Below are 14,810 nucleotides of genomic sequence, written 5' to 3'. Positions count from 1 at the left end.
CTAGATATGGTTAATGATTCCTTTAGTTTATGTCAGAAATGATGGACGGGTTCCATAGAATGTATCATATTGTGTCCCTCCAAAATGGAAACAAGAGGATATGAATAGTCTTCAGGAGACTGTGGGAGCATGATCTTCAGGAGACTATGGGAGCATGATTTTCAGGAGACTATGGGAGCATGATCATCAGGAGACTATGGGAGCATGATCTTCAGGAGACTATGGGAGCATGATCTTCAGGAGACTGTGGGAGCATGATCTTCAGGAGACTATGGGAGCATGATTTTCAGGAGACTATGGGAGCATGATCATCAGGAGACTATGGGAGCATGATCTTCAGGAGACTATGGGAGCATGATCTTCAGGAGGACTGTGGGAGCATGATCTTCAGGACACTATGGGAGCATGATCTTCAGGAGACTATGGGAGCATGAACTTCAGGAGACTGTGGGAGCATGATCATCAGGAGACTATGGGAGCATGATCTTCAGGAGACTATGGGAGCATGATCTTCAGGAGACTGTGGGAGCATGATCTTCAGGACACTATGGGAGCATGATCTTCAGGAGACTATGGGAGCATGAACATCAGGAGACTGTGGGAGCATGATCTTGAGGAGACTATGGGAGCATGATCTTCAGGAGACTATGGGAGCATGATCTTCAGGAGACTATGGGAGCATGATCTTCAGGAGACTATGGGAGCATGAACTTCAGGGGACTATGGGAGCATGATCTTCAGGAGACTATGGGAGCATGATCTTAAGGAGACTGTGGGAGCATGATCTTCAGGAGACTATGGGAGTATGATCTTCAGGAGACTGTGGGAACATGATCTTCAGGAGACTATGGGAGCATGATATTCAGGAGACTATGGGAGCATGATCTACAGGAGACTATGGGAGCATGATCTTCAGGAGACTATGGGAGCGTGATCTTTAGGAGACTATGGGAGCATGATCTTCAGGAGACTATGGGAGCATGATCTTCAGGAGACTATGGGAACATGATCTTCAGGAGACTATGGGAGCATGATCTTCAGGAGACTGTGGGAACATGATCTTCAGGAGACTATGGGAGCATGATATTCAGGAGACTATGGGAGCATGATCTTCAGGAGACTATGGGAGCATGATCTTCAGGAGACTATGGGAGCGTGATCTTTAGGAGACTATGGGAGCATGATCTTCAGGAGACAATGGGAGCATGATCTTCAGGAGACTATGGGAACATGATCTGGGAGCATGATCTTCAGGAGACTATGATAGCATGATCTTCAGGAGACTATGGGAGCATGATCTTCAGGAGACTATGGGAGCATGAACTTCAGGAGACTATGGGAGCATGATTTTCAGGAGACTGTGGGAGCATGATCTTTAGGAGACTATGGGAGCATGATCTTCAGGAGACTATGGGAGCATGATCTTCAGGAGACTATGGGAGCATGATCTTCAGGAGACTATGGTAGCATGATCTTCAGGAGACTATGGGAGCATGAATTTCAGGGGACATTTGTAAAATAATGAATGGGTGTGAAGAACAGCAGATGGGCATGACATGTATTGCCTTTTGACACATGACAACTTCTCAGTATAGTTACGGTTCTGGGATATTGTTGTGAAAAGTCCCGAATCATGTGAATAAAGACCTCCTTATTTCATACTAATCCCCATATAATGTCAATATTTTAGTAAATAACACCCAATTGGAAAACCCCAAAGCATGTGTCTTTTATCAAGGACGTGACATGATAAGGAGCTTTCCTTTGTGGGCCTCCTCTCTTCTAACTACCAAACAATAACATGTGTTGTATGAAAACCTAACATACAGTCAAAGCACAAAAGAACGTTTCAACTATTATTGTTCATTGAACAATAATACACAATACAATAACTGAAATATACAGACAAGAGTACGTAAAGTTAACATAGACAGGGGTATTACGAGTCAAAAGAAAATGTACATTTGTCAAAAAATATTTTGGTAAGTACTACTTTAATTGTTTTTACATTACTAAATGACTTCACCATGATGTTTCAGTTCTATCTTAAATAAATTAAAGAGGGGTTTGTTATCTGCCCCCATTTCATTTTAGGAATAAAGAATCTTCCATGAAATCCAAGCAAATGAACTATGAAAATGAAATCGGGGTCCATTTAAGAATATTTAAACTACTCTACAATAGCAACAACATTTACACAGAACACACACAGCCTTCAGGCAATATGAGCTCATGTCAACTGAACATTTCCTTCATAAGACAGATAAACCCAGAGGATGGCACTGGATAGAGTGGGTGTCAAATATTTTATTAAGTCTTTGCTGAAGGGATTGAAATGCCTGGCACTTATTCCACATGCGAGCACAATGATCTGCGAGCTACAAGGATAAATGAGGCTAATTTTGAACAGGCTTCAATAAAGGCGAGGCTTCAGCTCTACAAATCCATCATGGCTGTCTTTTCTAGGGAGAGCCTCCCCTTTCCCTCCCCTCCAGCGCTAAGGAAAGGTTTTGCATCAATACAGAGAACAAAACAGATGTTCTTTAGCCCTGTTTGAGCTGCCTGGCTGAGGAAATACACATTCTACATACAGTCTCTTTATGAATATGTGAAGAATGGAAGACAACAGAGTTGAGCCCGATAGAAAAGTTGGAGAAACAAATATTATATAGTCCACTTGCACTGGAAAGTCTGACTTGATTGTATGTTGTCTTGTGTGTGGAAAAGTAAAATGTATTCCCTTGTGGAAAAATGTAATTATGCACAACCATACCTGACATTTGGCTGACATTAACCTTTTGTCTCTCTTGTCCTGGTTTTGTTTTTAGGTGGTGAAGTTCCGTATACCACCCTGGCCACGAGGATGATGATGGGGGTATGGTGGCTCTTTGCTCTGATCGTTATCTCCTCCTACACGGCCAACCTGGCTGCCTTCCTCACCATCAGCCGCATCGAGAACTCTATCCAGTAAGTACCTGACACATTACATTTTTACATTTTAGTCATTTAGCAGACGCTCTTATCCAGAGCGACTTACAGGAGCAATTAGGGTTAAGTGCCTTGCTTAAGGGCACATCGACAGATTTTTCACCTAGTCGGCTCGACACATCACTACTCCGGGTTGAAGTTTCCCCTAGGTACAGATTTAGGATCAGCTTGCCCCAATCCTAACCTTAAACATTAGTGGGGAAAATGCTAAACTGACCCCAGATCAGTGTCTAAGGGCAACTTCATCCTATACCCACACCACCTCTGTCTTCATCATTGAGTGAAACCTGTCGCACTGTACCAGAAATATTTTACAGGGTTGACAATATTTATTTTACAGTTTTTTTCAATTGTTTAAGCACAATTTTGAAAACAGGGCCCGGTTTGTCAAAACACTACACACAATTAGCACAACCCTACACCAAAGTAGCACAACACTTCAGATCATTTGCAAAATGGAACACTTTTGTCAAAACTATACACAACTTCATAAAAACAATATTTTGTTACCATACGAAACACACACATTTCATATGACTTCAATCTTTTTGAACCAGTTACACACTGCTGTTGCTAACCTAAAACACTTTTAGCAAGTCTAATTCTCAGTGATTAGAGTACTGTAAATGAAGTACACAGAGAAAGTGCAACTATACAAACACTACACAAGACCAATGCTGCAGACTGAGGAAAATATCATTTATTTCTCTCCATATACCCAAATCAGTCAACATGTCAACATGGAGAATCACAACAAAACATGTCCCAGTTTTCATGCTACTACAGTAGTGTGCATAACACTGTTAGCTCAGCAAACAACAGACAAACGTAAAATACTGTATCCAGTACAGGTTACAATTACAGTAAATAACAACAACAACAAACATAAAAAATAATCTGAAAATAACTGACAATATTGTACAGAAAATACTACAGTTAACATACTATACATTATCTCTTCGCCTAGCTGGATCTGGCCAGAGAATTTCATCAACATCACAAGTAATATCCTCATTAGCAAGACAACGCGGGAAGAACCGTCTTGAATATCGAATCCATCCTTGCACAGCTGCGGCGTGGACTTGGTCACAGGCATCCTCCATGGCCTGAATGAGGGGTACCTGAGCCTGGGGCTGGAGATCATAAACCTTCCACCGCCATGCAGAGAAAAACTCTTCGATAGGGTTTAGAAACGGAGAGTATGGTGGAAGGTATAGTACTGTCAACTGTGGATGGTGTTGAAACCAGTTCTGGACCAAAGCAGAGCGGTGGAATGACACATTGTCCCAGATGACAGTGTATTGCATCTGGTGCATTTCATTACCTGCTGTGACGATGTGGTGCAATCGGTCCAAAAATGCGAGAATGTGAGGTGTGTTGTAAGGGCCCATTTTGGCATGACGAAGGAGAACCCCATGCTGTGAAATGGCAGCGCAAAGGGTGATGTTACCCCCACGTTGCCCTGGGACATTGATTATAGCCCTGTGGCCAATGATATTTCTGCCTCTCCTTCTTGCTTTTGTGAGGTTGAACCCTGCCTCATCAATATATATGAATTCATGCAGGATTTCATCAGCATCCATCTGCAAAACTCTCTGAAATACAGTGAAAGACAAGATTGTGTAGTTCAGGATAGGTCTAGTATACAGTCAATGTAAAAATGTCATGTGTGCAGTATGCAACATCACAGTGCTAAAGTGAACAATACAAACCTCCACATACTCATGCCGCAGCCGTTTGACCCTCTCTGAATTCCGCTCAAAAGGCACTCGATAAAGTTGTTTCATTTGAACCTGATGTTTTTTCAGGATGCGTGCCAGTGTTGACTGAGAGACCTGATGGACATTATTGAAAATGGCCTGGTCACCGATAATGTTGGCTTGTAGTTCTCTGAGCCTGATAGCATTATTGGCCAAAACCATGTTTATTATCTCTCTCTCTTGTTCTTGCGTGAATATGGGCCCCCTTCCTCCTTGTCGTTCCCGACCCTCAATCCTATGTAGAGAATAATACATGTAACTTACTGTACAATGTCACAAGAAGGGGTATCACAAGTGCTGATATGGTGCATACAATTAGCGGCTGATTACTGTAACTGTAGACAGATCTTCTTTCACCTGTTTTCCTGTCGAAAAGTCCTTATGACAGATGCCACTGTATATCTGCTAAGATTTGGCTGAACTCTCAGTCCAGCCTCCCTCAGCGTCAATCCGTGGTTCACAACATGGTCCACTAGTGTTGCACGAATGTCATTTGATAAGTTTGGTCCTCTTCTTCTTTGTGCACGTTCTCCTCCTGCTTCAGGTCTTCCTCGACCTCTGGCTCGGCCTCTGCCTCTTCCTCTACCTCCTTCTCCTCCTCTGTGTACTCCTCCTCTCACCCTCACTCTTCTTCTGACTCCTTCCATTTTGGTTGAAGGCAGGTGAACCTACCTGCTGCATTTTTATAGTGCTTAAACCTGATTGGTGTGTCTACAATTTAGCAATCATGTGTTTGTGCACCTGATGGCTGTGTTTAACAGATTGGCTCATAGGTGTGGTAATTTGACAGTCAGTGCTTTGGAATTGCAAGGAAGTGACATCATGATATACTTCTGTGTCTGATGTATACAAGTGTGTTTAGTGTTTTGCAAATCACTGTGTGTAATGTTTTGCCAATAGTGTGAAGCTGACAATGTGCTTACAGTTGTGCAAATATAGCCTTGTGTTTTGCTCCTTGAGTGTAAGGTTTTGCTAATTGTGGGAAAAGTTAAATTTTAGTGTGTAAGCAATCGTAAAAAACTGTAAACATTTCATTGTTACTAGACTATTGGTTAGTGTGGTTTATTCAACCCACATGCTAAATAAACATTGTGTTACAGACGTAGATGTTGGATACATTTCCAGTTAGGGTCTGTTATGTTGGATACATTTCCAGTTAGGGTCTGTTATGTTGGATACATTTGTGTGTACAGTACATATTACACGTTTGTGAAATTGAAATTCAACTCAGCACCTTATGCGGCTGTGTGTGTATGTATGTATGTGTGTGTGTGTGTGTGTGTGTGTGTGTGTGTGTGTGTGTGTGTGTGTGTGTGTGTGTGTGTGTGTGTGTGTGTGTGTATGTGTGTGTGTCCTCTGGCTTACAATCTGTCAGACCTGTGCTGGTCTCCAGGGCACAGACACACACTGATGCACAAGACAGGTACACATACAATAGATTTACCTTTACCCAGGCATACACACACACACACACACACACACACACACACACACACACACACACACACACCACACAGGACCTCACACTGCAGTTGACAGAGTGTGTATATAAATGAATCCCAGTGGAAATATGCAGCCGTCCCACTGGGCACAGACATCAGTTCAACTTCTAGTTTTGATTTACATTTGGTTGAGTTGTCAACTAACGTGAATTCAACGTGAAATCAACAAAAGATGTCACCATGTCATTGGATTTAGGTTACAAGTTGGGTGAAAAGAAGAGGTAATTCCCTCACGTTGGTGACTATTTTCAAATCCAATCCATTTTCCAGGTTGATTCAATGTCATCACATTCAATTTTTTTGTTGTTGAAATGACATGGAAACAACATTGATTCAACCAGTTTTTGCCCAGTGGGGTAGTACTTCTCTCTCTGTATAAACCAGGCAGCCTGCTGTTTTTGGAGAGATGGATCGTCTGTCATCCCCCCTCCAGGGGCCAGTGAGGGCCTGTGTTTTTTGTTTTTTATGTGGGACAAATCAGATCTTTCATCCTGCAGGTTGTGTCACCCTCCTGGGTGTGGTAACTGGTTCACGAGGTCTCCATGAAGGACTCTATGGTGGTTTAGGAAGACTAAACTCTGTGCACTGTGCCACGCCAAAAGAAGACTAGAGTTCACCTGGGGGAGTGTGTGTGAGGTGGGGGGGGGCAGGGGGAGGGGCCCAGAGTCAACAGTTAGTAACCCTCCTCAACCTCCCACACCGGGTTGATTAAAATCGCATGTCTTTAGTAAGCCTTCTCTCTGTTTGCCGTCTCATCGTCACGATGCGTAAATACCCACCGCTCATTGGGCTAATCAGATTCCAGAATGCCTAGCAGTGATATAGTTAATTGTGCTTTGCGAGAATATCTAATCTAGAGAGAGAGAGATGTCATTAATGAGACCTTCTCAGATTGCTCCGTTCTACTTCTATGCAGCTAATTAGGATTTCCATAAATTTCAATGTATTATCTTTAATGTGTAGACTCTTCTGGGGTCATTACTGGAATAATTAGAGCCTAAATTCCACACCCAGGGGCCTGTTGTTTTAAAGAGGAGGGATGTGCTGCCTCAGTCAGGAAACCTTGCAAGATTTATGTCATGTGCTTTGAGGGGGGTGAGAAACTCTGATCTTGTAATTCGATTGTCTGTGATCTGATAGAAGTTTGATTACCATTTCACCGTGTTTGGAAAGTGGAGCTCTCACATCTCTACCCTCTTTAGTCCTTCACATTTCAATCTATGTCTATCTACAGATAAGGGCTCTATAGGAGAGAGCCATATAGATTGTCTTAATTGCTCTGGCATCTCAGTATAGATCATTGCGCCAGTGAAGCTGAATGGCTTGGCACAGTGACAAGAAAAAATACAATTTTTTTAAGTAATAATACTCTGAGGTACTGTAGGGCTGTGGCGGTCATGACATTTTTTCAGCCGATGATTGTCAAGCAAATAACTGCCGGTCTCACGGTAATTGACCGTTAATTATCATAAACACGTTTAGCATCTCCTGGCTTTCATGCATAGCCTACAAGCCACTGATGCATAGCTTTGGAACATCTACCTTTAAATCTACATTTAAAAAAGTATAATAAATCAATTTAATGTAGCCTACACCTTCACAATAAATCCATTATTTATTTTAGACACGTCTAAAGAAACATGATATGAAGAAAATGTAGTCTATTTCAGAAGAACAGAATAGCATACTCTGAGTTGTCCTTGTGTTAGGCCCTGATCTGGCTATGCCATATGGCTGTGGTCTACACTAGTTCATTTAGCAGACAAGATTTGCTTATAATTCCATGGCATTACTTTATCTTATTTTATAGTATGAATAATACAATTGAACATAGCTGAATAAAATAGAAAGGATATTTTCTCCAAATGATTTCCAAGGAGGTGCGCACATGTGGCTATTCTGTGTTGAGCGGTTAACAAAGAAACAGGTCCTCCTATATGCTTAATTTAGAGTTATTTATGCAACTTTATTTGTGATACAAACGTTGGGCTATATGTTTAGATTTTTAATACATTCTAAGGCTGCATGATGCGACGCTAATGATGATTTTAAAAAAGTTGCATGAAAAGCATGAGCTCTGATTTGTTTTTTGTGCAGGCTGCACACACTTCATCAGTCTCTCATTCACAATTTGACAAGCACTTGATAATATTCTCACCAGGCATCGAATTTCTTGCCGGCATCCCCCTTGTGTGGCCATAATGCCCCCTAAGAAATCCATGCCTTTTGCAGTCAAAGTGGCCGTTGTGCCCTTGAGCTGATTATAATCATTATAATTCCCTTCTCCCGACTGCCGTGCTCCGAAGCACCTCTCGCTCACATACATGGCTCTCTCAGATATCTCAATTCTTATTAGCCAATGCCCGTCACGTGATCAGGTCCTTCTCTCAGCTAAGAAGTAGGCTACAAGTGAAGACAGACACATCGGGGACGCAACTGCACACGTCCCTCTTATCAAATTCTGAGGCGCATATTGAAGATGTTAGAAGAACTGTCGACATTTAGCCTACTTTTCGTCAGCCAACAAGATTAGTAGGCCTAACAAACAGCAAACGCAATAGCCTATGTCATTCTACTATCCCCCATAGTACAAAAGTTGACCTATTCTTTTGGTCAACTTGTCCTTCTGTGCAATAAATAAATATTCCAAACATCCGCTGGAACTGTTGTGGGATGCGGTAGATCCCAAATTTAATACAACCAATCACTTTATAAGTGCAGCAATGCGCACACATCAGTAGGCTATAAGCACGAATGTTCCATTAGCGGGAAAACACCATTATCAAAAGTGACCAAATGTGATTATGCATGTAATGCTTTTATTATAAAGGTGAATTTTTTATGGTGAAAATTATCTTCCCCAAACTTGAAATTCACACGTTGCTTATGTATGCCAGTTAGGCTCTACACCCCTTGTAAAGCGAATGAATGTGCTTAATTTTAATAAGTTATTTGGCCACTTTAGTTGTGATACAAACCTTATCAAAACATATAGGCCTATGGACTAGGCTACATGAGGTGTGTGACTATGATTTAAAAAAGTCGCAAAAAAAAGGCATGCGCTGTTTCTTGCCTTACTGCACATGCTGGGCATCATTCACAAGTGATAAATCAAATCAAATCAAATGAAATCAACATTTATTGGCCACATGCGCCGAATACAACAGGTGCAGACATTACAGTGAAATGCTTACTTACAGCCCTAAACCAACAGTGCATTTATTTTTTGTAAAAAAGTAAAATAAAACAATAACAAAAAAGTGTTGAGAAAAAAAGAGCAGAAGTAAAATAAAATAACAGTAGGGAGGCTATACAGTGAGGGAAAAAAGTATTTGATCCCCTGCTGATTTTGTACGTTTGCCCACTGACAAAGACATGATCAGTCTATAATTTTAATGGTAGGTTTATTTGAACAGTGAGGGACAGAATAACAAAAAATTAATCCAGAAAAACGCATGTCAAAAATGTTATAAATTGATTTGCATTTTAATGAGGGAAATAAGTATTTGACCCCTCTGCAAAACATGACTTAGTACTTGGTGGCAAAACCCTTGTTGGCAATCACAGAGGTCAGACGTTTCTTGTAGTTGGCCACCAGGTTTGCACACATCTTAGGAGGGATTTTGTTCCACTCCTCTTTGCAGATCTTTTCCAAGTCATTAAGGTTTCGAGGCTGACGTATGGCAACTCGAACCTTCAGCTCCCTCCACAGATTTTCTATGGGATTAAGGTCTGGAGACTGGCTAGGCCACTCCAGGACCTTAATGTGCTTCTTCTTGAGCCACTCCTTTGTTGCCTTGGCCGTGTGTTTTGGGTCATTGTCATGCTGGAATACCCATCCACGACCCATTTTCAATGCCCTGGCTGAGGGAAGGAGGTTCTCACCTAGGATTTGACGGTACATGGCCCCGTCCATCGTCCCTTTGATGCGGTGAAGTTGTCCTGTCCCCTTAGCAGAAAAACACCCCCAAAGCATAATGTTTCCACCTCCATGTTTGACGGTGGGGATGGTGTTCTTGGGGTCATAGGCAGCATTCCTCCTCCTCCAAACACAGCGAGTTGAGTTGATGCCAAAGAGCTCGATTTTGGTCTCATCTGACCACAACACTTTCACCCAGTTCTCCTCTGAATCATTCAGATGTTCATTGGCAAACTTCAGACGGGCCTGTATATGTGCTTTCTTGAGCAGGGTGACCTTGCGGGCGCTGCAGGATTTCAGTCCTTCACGGCGTAGTGTGTTACCAATTGTTTTCTTGGTGACTATGGTCCCAGCTGCCTTGAGATCATTGACAAGATCCTCCCGTGTAGTTCTGGGCTGATTCCTCACCGTTCTCATGATCATTGCAACTCCACGAGGTGAGATCTTGCATGGAGCCCCAGGCCGAGGGAGATTGACAGTTATTTTGTGTTTCTTCCATTTGCGAATAATCGCACCAACTGTTGTCACTTTCTCACCAAGCTGCTTGGCGATGGTCTTGTAGCCCATTCCAGCCTTGTGTAGGTCTACAATCTTTGCCCTGACATCCTTGGAGAGCTCTTTGGTCTTGGCCATGGTGGAGAGTTTGGAATCTGATTGATTGATTGCTTCTGTGGACAGGTGTCTTTTATACAGGTAACGAGCTGAGATTAGGAGCACTCCCTTTAAGAGTGTGCTCCTAATCTCAGTTCGTTACCTGTATTAAAGACACTTGGGAGCCAGAAATCTTTCTGATTGAGAGGGGGGTCAAATACTTATTTCCCTCATTAAATTGCAAATAATTTTATAACATTTTTGACATGCGTTTTTCTGTCTCTCACTGTTCAAATAAACCTACCATTAAAATTATAGACTGATCATTTCTTTGTCAGTGGGCAAACGTACAAAATCAGCAGGGGATCAAATACTTTTTTCCCTCACTGTATATACAGGGGGGTACCGGTCAGTGGCGGCTCCTGAAAAAATTCTCAGGAGGGGCAATTTTTCTGATGATTTAGGTGACCTACACACGTGCACGAGTCCGTGCACGCGATTCCAGATATCTTTACCTCTGAATAAACTGCCTTTATTATACCATATCCACCCTGTCCAAAGTCTCTACTTGGTCTCAGTTCTCCAGTAAACTTGTGATTATCAACAGTACACAACGGTAACAAACAATTGGGGGAACTCACGGGGCAGATAGTAACCACTTAAAAGGAAGCGATTCCCAAACCTTCCATAACAAAGCCATCACCTACAGAGAGATGAACTTGGAGAAGAGTCCCCTAAGTAAGCTTGTCCTGGGCCTCTGTTCACAAACACAAACAGACCCCACACAGCCCCAGGACAACAACAACAACAACAACAACAACACAATTAGACCCAACCAAATCATGAGAAAACAAAAAGAGAATTACTTGACACATTGGAAAGAACAAACAAAAAAACAGAGCAAACTAGAATGCTATTTGGCCCTAAACAGAGAGTACACAGTGGCAGAATACCTGACCACTGTGACTGACCCAAACTTAATGAAAGCTTTGACTATGTACAGACTCAGTGACCATAGCCTTGCTATTGAGAAAGGCCGCCGTAGGCAGACCTGGCTCTCAAGAGAAGACAGGCTATGTGCACACTGCCCACAAAATGAGGTGGAAACTGAGCTGCACTTCCTAACCTCCTGCCAAATGTATGACCATATTAGAGACACATATTTCCCTCAGATTACAGCGATCCACAAAGAATTCGAAAACAAACCCAATTTTGATAAACTCCCTTATCTACTGGGTGAAAAACCACAGTGTGCCATCACAGCTGCAAGATTTGTGACCTGTTGCCACAAGAAAAGGGCAACCAGTGAAGAACAAACACCATTGTAAATACAACCCATATTTATGTTTATTTATTTTCCCATTTGTACTTTAACTATTTGCACATTGTAACAACACTGTATATATACATAATATGACATTTGAAATGTCTTTATTCTTTTGAAACTTCTGAGTGTAATGTTTACTGTTAATATTTATTGTTTATTTCACTTTTGTTTACTATCTACTTCCCTTGCTTTGGCAATGTTAACACACGTTTCCCATGCCAATAAAGCCCTTAAATTGAATTGAATTGATAGTAAGGTCGCAATGACACAGAAAGCAGTTCAATGTCGGGGTACAGAGTCGCTCTCTTACCAGGATCGCGGTCCGCTCTGACCAGGGTGAAGGTGGCCGGCTCCACTTCTCTGTCCGGGACTCATCCAGCCAAGTCTCCCAGCTGTATTGGGATTCAGCTGCCAGCAGCGTTTTCATTATTTAGTCCGTTCGTAGCGGGTATGTACACGATCAACAAGATCAGTCCAAAACCAACCACTGGAAATCCATGGTTGGCAGAATGTTTGTAAACTAAGTCTACAAATTAAAAACATAAAATAACGCCGCACTGCAGGTCGCAACAGAGACGCTTCTAGCCGCCATTGTCTTAGTTACGTTCAACGTTACGTCACGTATGACGAAAGCGCGTAAGTGCAAGCCCACAGACACCCATAGAGAATGTATTGAAAGCTTTGAAATGTGAAAAAAATAGATTTTACATGACAGGCTATGAGAGACTTCTGGGCGATTTTCAACTTGACTGAAATCGCCCCAAAAACGGGCGGGGCCATTTGAAGCACGACTTTAGCCTGATTTGACATTTAGTGGCTGGCAGATCAGACGTGAACACTGATAACTGCTGTTGCCGTGATATAATTGATTAGAAAAAAAATCCCTTCCTTTTCCCGTTTGGCAGTGCGTCGCCCATATCGCCCTATTGAACAAGCCGTCCCTGGTACCGGTGCAGAGTCAATATGCGGGGCACCGTTTAGTTGAGGTAGTTGAAGTAATATGTACATGTGGGTAGAGTTAAAGTGACAATGCATAAATAATTAACAGAGTAGCAGCAGCGTAAAAAACGGGGTGGGGGGTGGGGGGGCAGTGCAAATAGTCCGGGTAGCCATGATTAGCTGTTCAGGAGTCTTATGGCTTGGGGGTAGCTGTTGAGAAGTCTTTTGGACCTAGACTTGGCACTCCGGTACCGCTTGCCGTGCGGTAGCAGAGAGAACAGTCTATGACTAGGGTGGCTGGAGTCTTTGACAATTTTGAGGGCCTTCCTCTGACACCGCCTGGTATTGAGGTCCTGGATGGCAGGAAGCTTGGCCCCAGTGATGTACTGGGCGGTACGCACTACCCTCTGTAGTGCCTTGCGGTCGTAGGCCAAGTAGTTGCCATACCAGGCAGTGATGCAACCAGTCAGGATGCTCTCGATGGTGCAGCTGTATAATTTTTTGAGGATCTGAGGACCCATGCCAAATCTTTTCAGTCTCCTGAGGGGGAATAGGCTTTGTCGTGCCCTCTTCACGACTGTCTTGGTGTGTTTGGACCATGATAGTTCGTTGGTGATGTGGACACCAAGGAACTTGAAGCTCTCAACCTGTTCCGCTACAGCCCTGTCGTTGAGAAGTGCTCAGTCCTCTTTTTTTTCCTGTAGTCCACAATCATCTCCTTTGTCTTGGTCACGTTGAGGGAGAGGTTGTTATCCTGGCACCACACGGCCAGGTCTCTGACCTCCTCCCTATAGGCTGTCTCATCGTTGTCGGTGATCAGGCCTACCACTGTTGTGTCATCGGCAAACTTAATGATGGTGTTGGAGTCGTGCCTGGCAATGCAGTCATGGGTGAACAGGGAGTACAGGAGGGGACTGAGCACGCACCCCTGAGGGGCCCCCGTGTTGAGGATCAGTGTGGCAGATGTGTTGTTACCTACCCTTACCACCTGAGGGCGGCCCATCAGGAAGTCCAGGATCCAGTTGCAGAGGGAGGTGTTTAATCCCAGGATCCTTAACTTAGTGATGAGTTTTGAGGGCACTATGGTGTTGAATGCTGAGCTGTAGTCAACGAATAGCATTCTCACGTAGGTGTTCCTCTTGTCCATGTGGGAAAGGGCAGTGTGGAGTGCAATAGAGATCTGTGGATCTGTTGGGGCGGTATGCAAATTGGAGTGGGTCTAGGGTTTCTGGGATAATGGTGTTGATGTGAGCCATGACCAGCCTTTCAAAGCACTTGATGGCTACAGACGTCAGTGCTACGGGTCGGTAGTCATTTAGGCAGGTTATGTTAATGTCCTTGGGCACGGGGACTATGGTGGTCTGCTTGAAACATGTAGGTATTACAGACTCAGTCAGGGACATGTTGAAAATGTCAGTGAAGGCACTTGCCAGTTGGTCAGCACATGCTCGGAGTACACGTCCTGGTAATCTGTCTGGCCCTGCGGCCTTGTGAATGTTGACCTGCTTAAAAGTCTTACTCACATCGGCTACGGAGAGCGTGATCACATAGTCATCCGGAACAGCTGGTGCTCTCATGCATGCTTCAGTGTTGCTTGCCTCGAAGCAAGCATAGAAGTGGTTTAGCTCGTCTGGAAGTCTTGTGTCACTGGGCAGCTTGCGGCTGTGCTTCCCTTTGTAGTCTGTAATAGTTTTCAAGCCCTGCCACATCCGACAAGCGTCAGAGCCAGTGTAGTACTCTTTGCCTGTTTGATGGTTCGTCGGAGGGCATAGCGGGATTTCTTA

General features: G+C 43.3%; 1 protein-coding gene across 1 annotated transcript in view; it reads left to right on the top strand.

Annotated features, from left to right (window-relative positions):
- Positions 1–14,810, top strand: part of LOC311141343 (glutamate receptor ionotropic, delta-2) — a gene marked incomplete at both ends in the record, with an annotated part of 590,499 nt that overhangs the window by 485,731 nt on the left and 89,958 nt on the right. Inside the window, one exon of the mRNA XM_084176639.1 lies at positions 2,829–2,967. Coding sequence (XP_084032765.1) covers positions 2,829–2,967 — 139 coding nt within the window. The remainder of the gene's footprint in view (positions 1–2,828; positions 2,968–14,810) is intronic.

This window comes from Coregonus lavaretus (assembly GCF_964263955.1).
Source record: "Coregonus lavaretus genome assembly, chromosome: 14".
NCBI classification, from domain to species: Eukaryota; Metazoa; Chordata; class Actinopteri; order Salmoniformes; family Salmonidae; genus Coregonus; species Coregonus lavaretus.
Note: the sequence above shows the minus strand (reverse complement) of the source record. Positions and strands in the feature narration are given on the sequence as shown.